A 19999-nucleotide genomic window follows, 5' to 3' on the forward strand; every position below is an offset into this window, starting at 1 on the left:
TAAATGATTTAAATTCAAGGTCAATTGTCGTTCAATGTCAACAGTTTATTGGCCACAAACAGTAAGTAATAAGTGTGCATTTGATTCCAATCTTCAGTTTGCATTTACCACAGTGACTCACAGTAGATCCAGCGTGATGCACTCACGGTGTAAGGTTTTGGCACACCTTTGGAATCGCGCTGTAGGCCCGCCCAGTCCATATTTAAACGCTCCAATGTCAGCTGAACCTCAAACTCCACTAGAACTTGAACTTGGCGAGCGCGTGCGCACCCGTGGGAAAATTCTCAAGGCAATTTTACGCGTGGCGCTAAAACCACCTGAGATAAAGGTGAGTAAAATACAGTATAGCCTATATAATATAATAGATAATATAACATATAATGCACATAGAAAAAACATTTAAGCTAATAAAATAAGATAGGAGGGGATATTAAATGTTTTTAACAGGAATAAAAATAATAATAATTATAATAATAAAAAAAATAAAAAAAATAAAAAAAAGGAAAGGAAAGGGGGCAACTGTAATTAGTTGGCAACTGGTCTGAACTACTTTGTGCACCACGTTAATCCATGCAAGTCTAGCCAGAGGAATAATATAGTATAAGCATATCATTGTAGCCTATTAAAGCCATGTATCAGTGGATTGCTTGTGAACTTCTGTAGTTAAAGGGCATCATCTAGCCACGTTTCTGATGCACAGCAAATAAGAGCAATCATATTTATTTGCATTGTATTCCTCCCCTTCTCCGTTAAGGAAAGCTTTGGAAAGAGTTCAGACACCAGCACTCTTGAGTGCGCGGATTTTGGACCATCTCTGGAAGTTCCATTAGCTGGAAATTGAATATCGTCCAGGTGCACTGCAAGCCCCCTCCTGTCCAGGGGAGTGTGAGAGCATTATTCGCCCACGATGAGAACGATTTTCCCGCTTACTGTGTATTGCATCAGCCTGCTCTTCTCACAACTGCTGGCTCTACCTGTGAGTAGCCCGCTGGGGAAGAAGAACAGGTAAGAATCCGCCTTTTTAAATGCCTCAAAACACTGGGGGGCGCGTCATTTAATGCCGTTTAAAATATCGATTTTCCGATTAATCACGATCTTCATTTGAACGATTCCGATATCTATCGATCCTTAAAAGTTTACTTAATTTTTGGTTGTGCTGATTAGGCTATCTCTTATAAATAAATACCAGCTGAACTACATAGTTTTGCACTACTGTTAACTTTTAACATTGATATTTTCATAATGTAGGCTACTAAGTTGGGATGTTCCCAGTATAATATACAACATCAGCTGAGAGAGAAATTATATTTATATGTAGGCAAAATGGACATTATAACTGAAATATACTCAATATATTATACTATATCAAAAGAATCAGAATCGAATCACATTTTATCTAATTTGGAATCGAGTAGAGAGATGGAGAATCGGAATCGAATCAAGATGGAAGGATTCAAATGAACCGTTAATGAAAAATTAAACATTTTACAGTACTGTAGGTCTCGAACGTCCCGCAGGGAACCAGGTAACAATCAGCTTCGTGACTCTTTAAGACGCTTCTTTAACTTTTTCTTGTTTTTCTAGATTGAATGGAAATGTTTGGTTCTCACTGCCACATCACCGTCCTCGCTCACCTGTTGAAAGACAAACCTTGCTGAATTTTGGAAACTTTTGCGCACCCTTTCGAAGTAGATTGGCACAAGGAAAATGTATAATAGGCAAAGGGAGTTTATTATACAAAAAGTGAGTGTTGTGTCGGACGAGATTGTAGTTGCAGTAAACAAGGTCTGTTAGGATGGTAGACGTGACACAATAAACGCACGCATCAATATTCAGAACTGAAACGTTTACAAATAGCACTTTATAGTAAACTTTTATTATTAATTCATTAACAAATATTTTGCCATGCTTACCATATCAGTAGCTGTTGTACATTCAGATATAAATATATATGAAAATAAATGAATCAAAGTTTCATGACATTTGTCGCTATTTAAATGTTCATCAACTATACAGTAACTTATGTTTGTAACTAATAAAAGTCGTCAAGCAAACAAACACTATATATATCGCAATAGTGTTTGTTTATGTTATTAATGAAAGTTTTACCAAAAGTAAGCTAGCGCCATACTGAACTGGCAAAACGAGGCATTAGTCACATCCCAAAGACTTTGTGACTCATGTGATTATGAAAGTATTCTCCAACTCTCTGACAGAGAGTTAATTTGGGCAAAACCCCTCTCAATAGATGTCTCTATTCAAAATGGGCTTTTAATTGTTATTTGGTGTTAAATGGATTGATGATTTTTCTTTTCTTTTGTCTTTCTCCCTACTATTGCATAGAAAGTGCAAGCGGGTTTCAGACCAGATTTAGATACCAAACTGATATTCAGTATAACACCAGAGTTGTTTTTAAGTGATAATATGTCACTTTTGCCCATGCACATTTGATTGGCAGCAATTCTCTGAAATGGGATAAGGGGGTATAGTTATTCTTGTAACAGCAATCTAAAACTGTTGAGGTCATATCCTTAAATTCACTTGCACTATTCTAAACTGCTCATTTCAGGCCATCTTATTTCTCTGCACAATGTCAGCCTGAGGAACAAAATAACAATAGTAAACAACTGACTACATGCATTTTTAAAGGAACAGTTCACCCAAAATTCACATTGTTCTATTGTAACTTTTCTACAACCACAATTTTGTGGTTGTAGAAAAGTTACAATAGAACATTTTGCAGTCTACTGCAGTACTTAGTACGATTGTCCACAGTTAGATACAGTGGAAAATATTTTCCCAGAACTTTTCTTTCGCATCTTGTGACATTTTTCCGCCCACCAAACAAGCCCACACCTGATAGCAAACCAAACTGGCGTGTAATGAGAATTTATCTGTCATTGACCTACAGTATATACGGTATAATTGTGCTCTATGAAGGCCATTTCAGATAATGTTTTTCTACTGTTCATTGAGATATTTAGTGAGGCCATTAGACCAATTTTGAGGCACAGACAAATGACAAGTCAAGACTTCAGTTATACAGTGTAAAATACTGAGGTGTCAGCCAGTTTACTGTTATTATGCCTGGTGCCTTTGAAATGCAATATGGCAACAATGTGAAGTTTTTGAAAATGCTACACACCAACAGTTAACTTGTATGAATGCATACTGCATGCTGCTTGTCCAGTTCAATCTGTAGTCTCTGAGTATTTGGGGTGTGGAGGCAGGGTTGCCAGGTCTCATGGTAAAAACAGCCTATGCAGGTTGCAGAGCATCTTGTTTTCTGTCTTTGACCTTTCTCCCTCTCTCTTCAACCACTTGTTGTTACATATTTCTTTCTTTGTCGCTCTATAATGCCCTAGTTTGTCTCATAGATGTAGCACTCTGCATTCTTTACATGGACTTCTTAGTGTTTTGTTTATTCGATAACGACACAGTTACAAAGAATGCACAGAAACCTTTGCAATATCACCAAGGAATTTTTTTATAATTTGTCCTGACATGTTGTCTGATTCATGTGAACATGAGGTTTCATGATTACCATTTGAGGCCCATTCAGATGCTATAAACATGATCATAGGTCTCTGAAAATAGCTTTTTCTACATAGCCCAGTTTTCTTCCTTACATAATATCTTGAGGTTTAGTTTGTGTGAAAATATTTTGAGGCCAAGCGACAAGTCAAATGTAAATTTAAAACAACAGCAGCAAACTGGATCGCCCCTCTGTGGTGTGCGATGACTGAAACCATCGCCATATGGCTCAACACTGCGGTGACTTATAACACCAATTACAGTGATAGACACAATATACAATATCAGTCGAAGGTTTGGACATCTCATCTTTTTACATTTAAGCATAAGCTTAAAAGGTTTTTAATATCATGACAAACATAAATACAGTCAAGTGTCCAAACTTTTGGTAGTCTATTAATGTCTTTCCATGATAAAATGGGACTGTTTATTTGAAATCGAAAGACCTGCACTTCCTTATAATTTTCTAAAATCATTCGGTTGTAGCTGCTGCCAATATTTGTTTTTCTCCCCAATTTGGAATGCCCAATTCCCAATGCGCTCTTAAGTCCTCCTGGTGGCGTAGTAACTCGCCTCAATCCAGGTGTCGGAGGACGAATCTCAGTTGCCTCCGCGTCTGAGACCGTCAGTTTGCGTATCTTATCTCGTGGCTTGTTGAGCGCATTACCTTGGAGACGTAGCGTGTGTGGAGGCCCACGCTATTCTCCATGGCATCCTCGCACAACTCACCATGCACCCCGTCAAGAGTGAGAACCACATCATAGTGACCACGAGGAGGTTACCCCATGTGACTCTACCCTCCCTAGCAACCGGGCCAATTTGGTTGCTTAGGAGACCTGCCTGGAGTCGCTCAGCACACCCTGGATTTGAACTCGCACCTGCAGGGATGGTAGTCAGCGTCAATACTCGCTGAGCTATCCAGGCCCCCCAGATGCTGCCAATATTAACAATTTCAAAACAATGTCTAAAAATCAAGGTTACAGTCTATTTTGTGGCACATCAGCCAATGTAATTTTCTTTTTTCATTGTCAGTGATATAAGATTCTGTTTTGTTGTGATATTAAACTAGATAATGAGCATAGCTGAGGGGAAACCTGTTGGTTCTCACTCAGTGGGAATCTGGGCTGGTCATGGACTTGGGTTACATGATCCTCCCTTTACAACATAAACATTACCATTGTACACCATGCTGCTTGGTCATTATAGCTAGTGGCAAGAGCTGAGGGAAAACTCATCCGTTAGGCAGAATTCCGTTGTGGATTACTAACTAAGACCTAAATTCCTTCCTCCTCATCCTCACTGAGTTTGTTTCCACTCAGTACAGAAGCCGTAAGAAGTCTAAAAACAAACAAACAGAGGAAGAATGACTTTAAAAGCCCCTAGTAAACAATATGAACCTTTCACATGCTTGTAGTTAAACACACACTCAGAATGCACTTTCACTTTTTCACTGTTTATGTGTGCACTCAACATTTTTGTGCTGTTTCTCCAGTCAATAACCAAAAAGAGACCCCAATGAATGATAGGATGTGCATCATAAGACAAATATGCATATCAGATTTGTTGTTTTAATATGGCTTGGAGCATTACATGGCTTGGCCGATTAAATGAACTAATCTAGTATGGATAAACAAATACATCCTTGGTCAACTCATGCTAAGCAAAATCACCATTTAAGTTCTCCATCCTAACAACAACGGCACAGTTTACTGTATTGAGAATACCAAAAAAAAAAAAAAAAAAAAAAAGGATTTTTGCTGCTTGTTCAATTTACTAAATGAACTAAGCAACACAATTCTAGAGCATTTTGTCACAACTTGATTTCATTGCGTTCTGTCACTTTAAATTTGTAAAGTGGAAGTTTACTTAATCCATTTGAGTTGGGACTGCATGAATACTTTTTGTGGTGTTAATGTAGCATTAATGAAATTGGGCAGGTATTTCCATATCACAGCATGCTTTGCTTGGGACTCGATAGGGAGAGTAAATGTTAAAATTAAGTGTTTTTGTGCAAGATGAATATAAAGGGGTATACTTGTTAGTGTTAAATGTTTTGTTATTTTGGAGTTTTGGTGGTTACCAGGTAAAGAGTGAAGCTTGAGCTAAAAATCAGGACAGGTAGATGTCGCACATAAAACTGATTGCTCACTTCGTTGAGCAATTGCTGTGCTAACCATAACATAATAACTAAACTACACTCTGTAGTGTTTCCAACCAGCATGTATTTAGCATGCTAACATTCACTTTCACTAGTTTGTACATGAAGAAAACAAAGAGATTTATATGAGTGACATTGACATGTCTAATTTTGTTGGGTTTACTCAATTCAACTAGGTTCTTTCTAGCTGATTGAGATTACATAGTTATTTTAAGTAAAGAAAACTCATTTCAAACACGTGGTACCACTATCCACAACTGAATAAATTTCAGCCAAAGAGCTATTTTTGTGGCAAATTTAGCACATTATAACTATGTCCTTCCAAACAGTGTCCATTAGAAGGTTCAGCTCCTTGTTAAAATATGAAAAGTCCAAATATTGAGCATCTGAGTGTCTGAGCTTTGTTTCGGAGCATAACATTTCCACTATGTGCCATTTTACAGAGATGGAAACTGGTATTAGTGAAACAAAACATTTCAAAACATCTTGTAACTGGAGAAGGTCACTGGTTCGGTGGCTTATGGTCACATTTCCCATCAAAGACCACAAGGTACAATAATTACTCACCCTCTATCCATCTATACTGTAAATATAACCAGCTGGTGAGCAATTTACAAACATGTCCAATTTCATAGAGGTGCAAAAATCCCAGCCTTATACCAAAAGCAAACAATACCGGTTTGAAACATATTTGACCTGCCTCTCTAAGCGGAGGATCACGGAAAAAAATCTAAATGAAATATCAATTCTCCTTGTTTTCCCACAAAATAAATTGTTCCCACAAGGCATCACAGGGTTTTCGTGGCAGTCTTCCAATACCAAACCAGACGAGGTCAGCAGCCAAAGGTGTCAATGAACATGAGACATGTTGCATTACAAAAGATTAAATCCTTCAGACACAAAGTCCACCTCTACAGAGTGCAAGCTTTTACGTCAGAGCATGCAACTATCAAAGCGCTTTCAAATGAAAGGAATCAGGTTGATTGCGCTTTTTTGATTGAGCCTTAAAAGGATAGTTCACCCAAACATGAAAATTCTGTCAACATTTACTTATCCTTATGTTATTCCACCTGTATGAATTTCTTTCTTCAGTGGAGCTTAAAAGGAGATCTTTGGCAGAATTTAAGGGACTGACAGCCTCAGTCATCATTCGCTTTCAATGCATGTTTTTTCCATATATTGAAAGTGAATGGTGACTGAGGCTGTCAGTCCCTTAAATTCTGCCTAATATCTTCTTTTTGTGTTTCATAAAAGAATGTCACACAGTTTGAAACAACATGAAGGTGAGTAAATGACAACAGAATAAATAGTTTCACCTGTAAGACACTTTTCAAGAAAAGACTTGGCTGTTCCTCTTGTTTATGGGGGGGCCTTATCTTTTTTTGAGGCATTGCAAATGGAGTTTCTGCAAAGCTTGATTGTTACCCTTTTCCCAAGACGGATTGAATTTCAAGGCACAGGTGCTCATTTTCTTGGCTGAACACTATATGCACAAAGTAGAAATATCCAGAACCACAGATCACATTTCATTGTAGTCTGTCGGGCAAATGTTGTTTGCTGAGATTTATAATTGAACGGACACAATTAAATGTAAAATGTGTTAATTCAACACAGTATAACAGATGGATCACAATAGGATGGATAAACAGGATAGTTCTAGAAACTTTAGTTGTTGCAACAGCATATTATCAGCATTTACAACAATTATTCTGCATTTACCATCCAGACAGGTTGGAAAGGGAAGAGACAATATTTCTTTAAGAAATCATCATAAACTTTTTCTTCTTTAAAAAAAAACAAAAAACAAAATTGTATCCCCTTTTCTCCCCAATTTGGAATGCCCAATTCCTGCTACTTAGTAGGAGCCTTAGAAGAGGTGAAAGGCCAAAGATAGATGAAGTAAATGAGGTGATTATCTCTTCTTAAGTATCTAAAGCATAGTTCTTCTGGATCAACGTCAAAGAGAAACCAATGCTCTTGGGACGAATGCTTAGCCTTTATCATGTCTAATTGCTAATAGATTTAATTCTCAGATATGTGGACATGTTACTCTAATGAATTCACTTTGTTTAAAAGTTTGTGCCAAATGTAAGAGATATGGCATTAGAACTTGCATGTGTAACATGTCTGGCATAGTCACCATTACTTAACAAGCTTTCTTTTTTTCTTTTTTCTTCTAAGTTTAGCATGTTACAGTGAGAATAGATGGTTATATGGTTCAACCCAACAGTGCACCCTGTCATTTCTCAAATTTCAGCTTTAGAGTTTATGTATAAACTGGATTGCTCTTTTATAGTTATGCTTAACCAAGCTTTTAGAATCGTTTGGAAATGGAAGGACATCAATGCATGTACTTTTACATTTCATCAAGGTCTACTGGGCAAATGTTGCATGGTGAGATTTATAATTTGTAATATAATAAACAGACATGCTAATTGAATTGTAATTAAAAGTTGCAACCCTCTGAAGTTAAAGGGATAGTTGACCCAAAAATGAAAATTCTCTCATCATTAACTCACCCTCAAGCTATGTGTATGACTTTATTTCTTCTCCTGGGTAGGGTTGCACCAGGTGTGCATAAAGTCTCACTTAAGTTGAGATGTAAAGTTCACACTAAGGGCTTAGTAACTACTAGTTAGTTTGTAACTAAGTCAGTGCTTAATTTGATTGCACCATCTGTTCTTAAGGCAACACTTAACTAGTAGTTCATAAGCTCTACGTAAAGTGATGCATAGTCCCATAATATGACTTTGACCTTGATTGATCCAATAAGCAGCCTTCAAATTTGTACACAGAAGTGTTGAAAATCAGTTTGATCTTATTCAGACCTTGTTTGCTTGTAACTGTCAGCTGTAATAAATGATATCCCCACTGAAATACGATACATAATAAAACAAGATTTCATTAATTATATATTTAGCTTATGTAAATTACAATATTCAGTAACTGTATCTAAAATGAATAAGGGACAGTAAATAAATAAATACTAATACAACAGGCTGTACAAATTTACATTTATTAATTTTAATATCTATTTCGTATATGCTGAAACTTGACACCGGGCAGAGTCACAGGAAAGTGCACCGTTAGATCAGTTTCATGCTGAAGAGGTACGTTTTTTACATAATGTTTTCTCCCGTAAATGGAAACGAGTGTCATGCAACATCATCATATACTGTATGTCGAAAGGATTGGAGCCTGTCATGCAAAACATGAGCTCATTGATGTCATTAAGTGAGTCTGCCTTTTAATTCCATCCGTTACTCCTGATCGGAGTCTTCTGTAAATATTTTGTTTATACGTAGCATTACGTTCTACCTAAATTTAATGGTGCAATGCTCAAATATTTAGTAGTGCGTAAATTGTGACTTAGTGCCCATTTACGCCACAACTAGGCTAAGCTGTAATGTACGTATAGCTGGTGCAACCGGCCCCTGAACACAAACAAAGATTTTTAGAAGAATATTTCAGCTCTGTAGGTCCTCACAATGCAAGTGAATGGGTACCAAAATTTTGAAGCTCCAAAAATCACATAAAAGTAATCCATATGACTCCAGTGGTTAAATCTATATCTTCAGAAGAAATATGATAAGTGTGGGTGAGAAGCAGATCAATATTTAATATTTATGGTTTTTACCATAAATTCTCCTCCCTGCCCAGTAGGTGGCTGGTGATATGCACGGAGAAAGCAAATCAGCAAAAACAAAAGAAGAATGTGAAAGCGGAGATTTATAGTAAAAAAGGACTTACATTTTGACCTGTTACTCACCTACACCTATAATATGGAAGACATGGATTTAACCACTGAGCGTTACTTTTATGTGATTTTAGGAGCTTCAAAATGTTGGTACACATTCACTTGCATTGTGAGGACCTACAGAGCTGATTTTTTAAAATATATATTTTTTTATATAAAAATCTTTGTGTTCAGCAAAAGAAAGAAAGTCATACACATCTGGGATGACATGAGGGTGAGTATTTAATGAGAGAATTTTCATTTTTGGGTGAAATATCCCTTTAATTCAACACATTATAACAGGATTTATTTTTAGAAACACTTGCTTAAAAGGATAGTTCACCCAAAAATGAAAGTTCTGTCATTATTTTCTCACCCTCATGTTTTTCCAAACCTGTGTGGCTTTCTCTCTTTTGTGAAATACAAAGGGACTGTAGGGAATGTTAGGGACTGACAGTCCTTTTGTATTTCTATCTAGAACTAGAAATTGAAGAACAAAAATGCATGTAATTTTAAATTTCACAGTGGTCTGTATAATTCACTTTGTAGCATATGTCTTGTATTCATAGCAACTTTATAAAACACATCATTATGAACCCCGTTATGAATCAGGAGGATTTAAATTGCCGTCATCTTAGCAAGCACCTGGCACGCTATTAACTGGTGCTTGCTTATTCTAAAAGCAAGACCTGAATTAGTGCCCTATACAAACACAGTGCAAAAACCAGGGGTGATTCAATTCTGAGTGCCCAGTCTGTTCATTAAACAGAGAGCAGATGGCTCTACCCTGACCATTACAAAAATAGAGTAAATCAAGTGTGTTTGCCGTACGCTCCGTCCCAAGAAATCTTTCCATTGCCGAGCAGTGGGCTTGCTCAGAAATATGGCTGCAAAAATATTTGTACAGTTGACCAAACTGCACATTTAGTATCTGCAATAAATGATGCAAAATGATGGATCATGCCAATTCTGTGTAATAAATAGTTGCATATACCTAATTTCACCATGCACTGAGGCATTGTTTTTATGATTTTAGACTTTACACTTCCAACCAACATACTTCCACCAACACAATACAGTATGTAAGGGATAATGTACAGTCAGCCGATCCCAACATGGAGCGCAAGTCTTATATTATCCTGTCGGGTTTGTCGTGCGAGAAAGACCCGCTGACTGGCTACATCATTCCAATTGACTACATGCGGAATAAATAAATGAGCATGAAACCTTGATTTGAGTTGAAATTATTTTATTATGTGAAAAGAAAAAAAAAATTCTGAGTCTCTTGGGACATATTTTAAACTAGCAGAGCAATGTAGGACATCCATTGCCTGGGTCAACAGTCAATTATAAAGTTTAGCAGTCGTCATACAAAAATATTTTGCCACGATTGACCAATCATAATCAAGTATTCCAGAAAGTCATAACATAACACAAAACTTCCAACTCAAACTTGAGATTCTCATGTAAGTGCAATATTTTCTGAGTTGAAACTAAGTCCCACCTCTTTCTTATTGCAGGTTGGACTTCATGACCAGACTCCATCAGCTGAGAGAAAGAAGTACCATCTCTTTAGACGTTACAGAGCAATCAAACACTGACCATGGCGTATCCATCGACCGCAAAATTCTGTGGAGGGCCATCCTATCCAAATCACCACCTTCAATGAACCCAACAGGAAGCCCACTCCACATCACCCAGGCAATGGGAGGAGAGTCCACCGAAGTGGGTGGAGGCCCAAAGCAAATAGGATCAAGAAGTCGTCGCCATGTACACTCGCGAGGTCATCATAACCATCATAATGCCCAGCTGATGCGCGTCGGATGTGTCCTTGGTACCTGTCAGGTTCAAAACCTCAGTCACCGCCTATACCAGCTGGTTGGCCAAAGTGGACGTGAAGACTCCTCCCCCATTAACCCTCGCAGTCCGCACAGCTACGGATGAGTTTTGGAGAGTATTCGGCCTAAACTAAGAACCAAACAAAACAGCGTTACACGTATTTGTCTTGTTTTTTGTCAATTTTACTGCAAGTAGCTCTGAATAAGATACTGCTGTAGGACTCTATTCTCTCTGCCTTTGTTTTCTGGAGCGTATACTGTGCCTTTTTGGACAGAACGGAAATCTGTTACTCAATGACAAACTCTTAGATTTGCTGACTCTAAATAGACTTTGGCCATCGGTATCCCCTTTTTTGGTTCTTGAGTCGGTATTTTGATATTGTCATCTTGTTAAGGTGATGTTTAAGTCCCATTCTTCAGAAAAAAAAAAAAAAAGAAGATTAATCTGGGTGATGCCGAATTGCACTCCATCTCATCTAAGGCTGTTAACTTCTACACCAGTGATCAAACTGTCTAAGCCTTTAATTTGGATTTCAAGGAATGCGATTGGATTTCTGTCAAGCCCGTGTATTCCAAAAGACTTTAAGACTGAACCTCTAACCTCAAGTCTCCAACACGAAGGCTAAAAATTCAGAGAATAAATCCGACAGTGATTAGTGATATGGGACTTAGGGAGCCGTTCACACCGAACGCGTTCTAGCACTAAAAAAAGCTAGATGCAGCACAATAAACAGAACAAAATGCAAGTACCTCAAGACATGTTTTTAAAAGTTAAAGTTGTTTTTAACTTGGCACAACATCTAAAAAACAAGGTGCTCCTGAGCGAGACACAGCGCAATGGTCAAAGAGGTTAACATGGAAAAAAACTGAAAAACAGCGCAGAATCACACAAAACGCATTTGGTGTGAACGGCCCCATATGCCCTCAGGCAGTTGACGACAACATAGCTTCTAACTTAACTAGTTACTTAAACCTTGAGTTTACATCATAGGGGGGATTTTGTAAACAATGGGGAATTGTCTTTGAAAAATTAGATGATTTTCCAAACACATTGGTCACTTGGATGAGATTGCATAGCATTACACTAGCACCCTACACTGAATCCGGATTAACACATTGTTCCTTTTCCATACACCTTATAGTCGTGTCTGAAATATTATACATGTGATTCATAAATTCTAAGGTCATAACAACGATGGCCATCTAAAGACTAAGTTATAATCCCCTAGATCTCAGTTTCCACTCTTACAGAGTCCTGCTGGGCTTTGCCACATTTCATATACAGAAGCAAACTTTTTCTAAATGTTTTCTTAATTATGGTTATAACACACCCTTAAATAACCATAACCTAGGTTACAGCTCCATAACAGACCCAAAACTAGCTAAAGGCCTGTTTTAAAAACCATTTTCACCATTTCTATTCAACACTTGACCATAATCAGAAAAGAAAGGAACCCACATTGATAATATATATTAAAATGTTCGTACTAAATTGCATAATTTTGTTAGAAATTGCCTAGTATGAAAAAAAAAGTATCCCCAACACCCACTGACTGGCATGTTTTTGTGTGGGTCATTTAAAGGAGTTTTCCAAGTTAAGCTCAATCGACTGCATTTTTATGTTGATTGCCACAAAAATGTATCTCGACTTGTCCCTCCTTTTCTTTAAAAAAAATGTGGGTTTCAGCGAGGCACTTACAATGGAAGAAAATGGGAACAATCCGTAAACGTTAAAATACTCACTTTCAAAAGAATATTCACAAACAATGTGACGTAAAAAATATATGTAAAGTTATATCCAATTTTACAACTTAAACGCCATAAACCCTAGAACAGTAGTCTGTCGCAAAAACGTTAATTTAAACAATTTTACAGCTCAAATAATTAATGTAAATGCTTTTATAATGATTTTTGCTACTTTTTTTTTTTTTAAGAAAAGAAGGGACAAGTCGAAATAAATGTTTGTGGTAATCAACATTATGCCACAAATGCTTTCGATTGACCTTAACTTGTATTGAACCCAGAATATTGCTGGAAGTAAATTCATATGCTCATTCCTGTTACTCTAATTAAAGACTCCTGTTATACCAAAATTTGAGGACATAGCGAGCCAAAAGTCTTTCACCGACACGGCCTTCCAAAAACATCCTCTATGCGTGTCATGTATTTTAAGAATTCTCTTTTGTTATAATAATCATGTCTGAATCCGTGGGTGGGAACACAAACCAAAAATACCCAACAGGCATTGGAAGAATAGCCTGAAAACCAGCCGAGGGTGACCAATTCACAACTTTCAGAAACTTTCCCTGGCTGTTCTGGGGTTTATGAATGTCAGGGAATGCATTGAGACATCAAAGTACTCTATGCTTTGCATGTCTGCGGATTAAAATAGCATAAGTAATCCGATTTAAACATCAAATATTCACCTTCTGGTGGTCTTAAGTTAGTATCCAGGTCAAGAACCTCTCAGCATGCATTAAGGTTCCATTTATGTGCTGTATGTTATAGTACAACTTACACAGACAACATTAAAGGGTTAATTCACCCAAAAACTAAGTCTCTAACATTCTGTCTAACACCTTCTTTTGTGTTTCACAGAAGAAACAATGTTATACATGTTTGGAACGTCATCTCTTATTCCAAAAAACTCCTTCCCGAATTGTTCCAAAAGGCAGAGAATCTACCAAAAAACCTGATTTTACTTGATACTATTCTGTGCATTCACACTATACTGTACTTCAATGATGATTTATTCCTTATCAGTTCATTTCACTGCCAATGCAAGTATTTATCTTTGAATGAGCTTGATTTTCAATTGTGATGGATTTGATGGACTTCATTGTAAAAGTCTCTCTCCTTATCATGTCTGATTCTAATAATGATGGACGGTCATAGGAACTTGGAATAATCGCTGGTGCTTTTACAGCTAATCTGCTCAAAGGCTCTCTATATATCCAAACCATTCTCTCTGCTGTAATCGATCTGATTCATGTCTCGTGACTGATCATTAAAAGGCTTTTAAACTGCTGAGAGCCTGGTTAATCTGAGTGTGTACATGCACAGGGAGAGCCTTTGGTCTCACGTGACTCTTGTTGACTTACATATTGATCACATTCCTGTTTTTTCTATTTAACTATCTATTTATTTATTTTTTGGATAAGTTGTTGTTAACATCCTGGTGACATGGGTTGTAACATAAATACTATGTCAGAATCTGGCCCTGATCATTATTTGTACGTATGTGTTTTTCTTGAAACAGCGTGCTGCCCCCATGTTCTGCGTATCATGGCAGCTTATTTTTGTGATCTTTGTCCCCCTTCAAAGCTCTACTTGGTTCATTAAGAAAAGCACACTGCATTATTTTTCACACTAATGTTGTTGACTGCTGGTCACAGACTGTCTTTCTTAGTGAAGGAATACACACTGAACATTATGAATCGGTGTACATGAGGACAATACTGTTTGTGTGTGTGTATGAACATCAGAGCATATCCCATAATCCAATGCTTTAGCAGATACTAAAGGTCAGTTGTGTTGTTACACAAAGCACTTTATAGAAGGAGCATGTTTTGCGTTTGTCACTTGAACTTAAGACTGACGTGACTGTGAGAGTTTTATTTAATGAATTTTAAAAGGATCTGTGTGAATGTATTTTAAAGTGAGTAGTAGTTTGGTGGACACAGTCAGTATCATGTACACTGTGAATACTATTATTAGTGATTATATTTAAATTAATGTATTTATGCATTTGTGTATCTATGTCACCAAAAAATATTATTTATCACGTACAGAGATACTCTTTGGGTGTTAAAGAAGAGTATTTTTAGAAAACAATAAGATTAGTTATCTGTCACTCACATACAATGTCCTTTTTTCTCTGTGAAATAAAGCACTACATAGTAGTGAGAATAAATTTGATGTGTTGTCCTCTTTTAAATTTAAACATGAGTTGTTTGTGACTCTAAATGGACAGCAGACGTCTTAGACTACATATACCTTAAAAATAGGTCAATATCGCAAAGAAAGTTTTTGTATCACACCCCAGGGGTTTATTTCATATTTAAGTAATAACTATTGTTTTAAATGTAAATTATTTTATTATGTGAGAAGAGAAAGTGGGGTGATACAAGAGACATGAAACTAGCACAGCTATGTAGGAAATTAATTATACAAAAATATTTGACTGATTGATCTATCAAGAATTCCAGAGAGCCATGTGGAAAAATACACACACACACACACACACACACACACACAAAGCTTTGAATTTACATGATTTATTCATGTACATCAGTTCCACATGAATTAAAGGTGCACTCAGTAACTTTTGTCTTTGTGTCATCTTGGATGTAGCATCATTTAAAATCAATAGATTTCAATTTCAGATGCCATTGTAGAAATGTAGTATTCACAGTCAGCCATGATTACTTCAATCAATGAGTGAAAGTGTCAAATAACAGGACGGATACTGAGATTAAGCGAGTAGAATTCGGCTGGTCATGTGATTCTAACATGGCAGCCCCCATGAGGGGAACCTCTCCATGTAGAATAAAACAGTCTTTTAATGTGAGTGGTCATGATTTCCTACATATATTGCAAAATTACAATTCATGTCTTTAGGAGTTAAACTTTTTTAATGAAGAAATTACTGAGTGCACCTTTAATTAAGTTACATCATCATATATTTTCCTATTGGTTTAGCTCATTCATTCTTTAATATAATGGAAACACTTATTTTTAAATGACCCCATTAAGTAGCCTCAAATTGATTTTATACAGTATTTGCCCCTTACATGATTAATTTCTTCCATTTTACATAAAATCTTTGTTTTACATTACTGATTTATGCTATAAAGTTATCTTGCTTAAAAATGCATAAAATAACATTTAATTAAAAAAATGTACTGCAAAAATGTCTGCATCAAGTCCCATACAAAGCACGCTGGGAACTACAAATCCCCTGCCCAAATCCCCTAGACTGGTTTACATTCACCCTAAATAATGTAATCTAGTAGAGCACACATTTTAGGGTATTACCTTAATCGAAAGCAAGGAAGCAAGTTTAGAATAGATCACAAATAATATGATTTATTAAATTGGACAAAATGCGTTTTCATGTTTTTTCAGGGTAAATTAATTATAACCCCCAAGCCTAATTATGAGATATATGAACCAAAATTTTAATTATTTGAATTCAAACCAAATTTAGAATTTTTTTTAGTACAGAAATCAATATAGATGTAATATTATGTTAATTTTTCCACACATATAAGCTTCAAATATTACTCCAGTCTCTTATAGTGGACTTGTACTGCATTTAATATGAAGTAATATAACTTACGACCACAGAATACTAAAAAAAGCAAAAAATGTATTAAAAATCTATTTCTTTCTAAAGTAGGCTATCTCTTAATAATATCTTTGCTTGACTTTAGGTATCTAAAGATCACAGGAACACCTCTAACATATTCCAGTATCACAATACAACAAATTCACCCAGATACATGCACTTTACTAGATAAGTCTACAACATCTCCCAATGCACAAATATGTGCTAATGAACCAAAAATGGAAAGTGCCCACTGGCATCAGACACAAGTTAAACATTAAGCTGAAAGCAGAGGCTAAAAAGCCAACAAAATGCAATTAAAAAAACAGACCCTTTTTTATTCAGGCACTGTCCTTGATACAGTCACCTCCGATGTGAAAACATTTCCACTCAAACAGGAGAAGGTGGCGTCTTATAGAAGCATTAATAAGTGAGCAGGCAACTGTCACATGGGCCTCATAACTCACAGCTGTGTGGACAGAAAAAGCAGGTCACTGTGAGATGAGTAGTGATATTTGTCATCTGACTTCCATTTACTGGAACACAAAAGTAGTTATTAATAGCAGAATGTCCGAGCTGCTCTTTTCCACACAATGAAAGTGAATGATGACCATGACAGTCACACAAAATGTTCATCGAATAACTTACATTTCAGTTTATTTATCACACAATGCTATCATAGTGCTTCAAAGGACTTGGAATATAGCGCAAAAGTTTGATAGACTACTTTTAAGATACTTTTATGGTGCTTGTTTTACCTTTTTATTTTTTATTTTTTTATCCCCTTTTCTCCCAGTAGGTCCTAGTGGTGGCACGGTTACTGGTGGTGGAGGACAAGTCTCAGTTGCCTCCACTTCCGAGACCGTCAATCCGCGTATCTTATCATGTGGCTCATTGTGCACAACACTGTGGAGACTCACAGCATGTGGGGGCTCATGCTACACTCTGCGATCCATGCACAACTTACCACGCACCCCATTGAAAGCAAGAACCACTAATCACGACCACGAGGAGGTTACGCCATGTGACTCTACCCTCCCTAGCAACCGGGCCAATTTGGTTGCTTAGGAGACCTGGCTGGAGTCACTCAGCACACCCTGGATTCAAACTCGCGACTCCAGGGGTGGTAGTCAGCATCAATACTCGCTGAGCTACCCAAGCCCTCCCTTATTTGACCTTTTTGACCAACCCCTGGTCCCCATTCCACTTTAATTTTATAGAAAAGATCAGCTCTGACATTTTGCTAAACTTCTTTGATGTAAATTATGATTTTTGGGTGAAATATCCCTTTAAAGATAATAGGCGGAATAAACATTTATAAAGTGCCCAAGAAAAAATAACTCTGTAGTTGCCGACATGAAGGTGTTAACAAGATGCATTATGTCCAAACTAAACTATCAACTATTTACTACAGTCACTAAAATTTAAGAGACTGTGTTAATATTTCATTACCACATCTAGAGCAGAAAGTTTAAAAAAGGTCAATGTGAAATGCAATAGGGCCAATGTGCGAGTCCACAAACTGCAAATGACCAAATTCTTATGTCATCTGACATTGTATCTCGTGTCTGTGGACTCCTGTGTACAGGAAAAGTGAGAATGTCATGGGCAATTTCAAGCCAGGATTACATCATTTTTAACTGCCTAACAGTTGCCTCAACCAGCATTTGACTTATCTTCAGGTTATAAACCGTTCTATTTCTGTTTCATTTCACATGTTCTTGTAAAAGATGGTAGCTTATATTTAAATGCTGATTTCCTGAAGCACTTCAAAGTAAACAGTCCAAGTTCAAGGTTACAGAGAAAAAGCTGACCTCCTTCAACCTTCATATGATTTAAAAATTATTCTGGTAGATGCTACACACTGTTAAAAAAAAAATAAAAATCTTATTGTTTCAACTTAAAACAGTAAGCATTTCTGTTGCCTTAAAATTTTAAGCTGTGTCAATTTAAGCACTTTACTTTTTTACTTTTTGACTTCAGTCAATATAACAATAGTTCAGTCAACTTCATTCTAATTTAATACAAACTGAAAAAAGAAGTTCAAATACTTAGATTATCATTTAATATATTATGGATAACCACAGCAGTAGTTAAGGCCGACTCATTGTCAATGGTGACATAAACTGCCATTGGATAATCAATAAATTGATTATCAAAGATCAACATTTAATCTCTCTATCGTAAACGTAAAGTTGACAAGGAGACATACGTGGGACTTAACACTTTACACGCAAATCACAATGATGATGACAAATTGAGTAAAAAGATGAGCTTTGAATTATTGCTACATGACAAATAACTGAAAGTGAAAAACACAACAACTAACAGCATAAATAAAAGCAGCAAACAGTAAAAAAAAAAAAAAAAAAAAGAAAAGAAAAATAAGGCCGTAACAAAGCAATTTGCATAATATATTCATCCTGCTGTGCATGATGGGAATCCGAATATGCAAGTGTGATGTGCGTAGTTCTCCTATATTTTAAGTATTAAGTTCAGGTGGCCTAGTGGGCTAAAGCATAGAACTGGTAAGCAGAAGGTTGCCAGTTCAATCCCCACAGCCACCACCACTGTGTCCTTGAGCAAGGCACTTATCTCCAGGTTGCTCTGGGGGGATTGTCCCTGTAATAAGTGCACTGTAAGTCACTTTGGATAAAAGCGTCTGCCAAATGCATAAATGTAGGTGGCAATATGCACAAAGAATGTGAAAGTGAAACTGAATATTTATAGTAAAAAAAAGACATAAATATTGATCCATTTCTCACCTACATCTATCATACCACTTTTGAAGATAAAGATTTAACCACTGGAGTCATATGGATTACTTTTTTGCTGCCTTTATGTGCTTTTTGGAACTTCAAAGTTCTGGCCACCATTCACTTGCAATGTTTGGACATACAGAGCTGAAATATCTTTGTTTGTGTTCAGTAGGAAGAAAGAAAGTCATACACATCTGGGATGGCATGAGGGTGAGTAAATGATGAGAGAATTAAAATTTTTGGGTGAACTATCCCTTTAAGCAGGGATCTCACAAGCCTTACTGTGAATAGAAGACCCTTTACCACAGAACATACACGGGAGAAGGAAGAGAAGAAACATTTGGGCATGATGTGTGGGAATGAGTTTTGCATTCAATCATTGCCAAACTGTAAGCTTGCCCGAACAAGCAGTCATGCACACTTGCTGTGGTTTTCAATGTCAAAAAAAAAAAAGTATGATGAGAAGTTCCATTTGTGCACTTTAAGTTGTAAAGAACTGACTCAAAAATAACTTGCAGAACAGAACAATTAACATGATACAGACATTGACCAGAACTTTTGTCCATTGTTGTAAAACAAATAAAAATAGGTACAACTGAAAAGTATCAAATATCTTCAGATCCGCATTCATTCCAGCACTGGCAT

General features: G+C 36.6%; 1 protein-coding gene across 2 annotated transcripts; it reads left to right on the plus strand.

Annotated features, from left to right (window-relative positions):
* Positions 1-240: 240 nt before the first annotated feature.
* adm2a (adrenomedullin 2a) lies at positions 241-13196 on the plus strand. 2 transcript variants are annotated; one of them, XM_051688975.1, is made up of 3 exons: positions 241-328; positions 755-1005; positions 10949-13196. In XM_051688975.1, the coding sequence occupies exons 2-3, from the start codon at positions 908-910 to the stop codon at positions 11370-11372; spliced, it is 522 nt and encodes a 173-aa protein (XP_051544935.1). In that variant the 5' UTR covers positions 241-328; positions 755-907; the 3' UTR covers positions 11373-13196. The 2 variants fall into 2 exon arrangements, with proteins under 2 accessions (XP_051544935.1, XP_051544934.1); XM_051688974.1 differs by having other exon boundaries at positions 245-328; positions 760-1005.
* Positions 13197-19999: the final 6803 nt, after the last annotated feature.

The sequence above is a fragment of the Myxocyprinus asiaticus genome, chromosome 45, assembly GCF_019703515.2.
Source record: "Myxocyprinus asiaticus isolate MX2 ecotype Aquarium Trade chromosome 45, UBuf_Myxa_2, whole genome shotgun sequence".
Classification (NCBI taxonomy): domain Eukaryota; kingdom Metazoa; phylum Chordata; class Actinopteri; order Cypriniformes; family Catostomidae; genus Myxocyprinus; species Myxocyprinus asiaticus.

Bases quoted from the DNA above. Each gene is read 5' to 3' on its own strand.
- adm2a (XM_051688975.1), top strand. From the start codon at position 908: ATGAGAACGATTTTCCCGCTTACTGTGTATTGCATCAGCCTGCTCTTC. The intron at 1,006-10,948 runs GTAAGAATCCGC...TTCTTATTGCAG, and splicing joins CCGCTGGGGAAGAAGAACAG to GTTGGACTTCATGACCAGAC.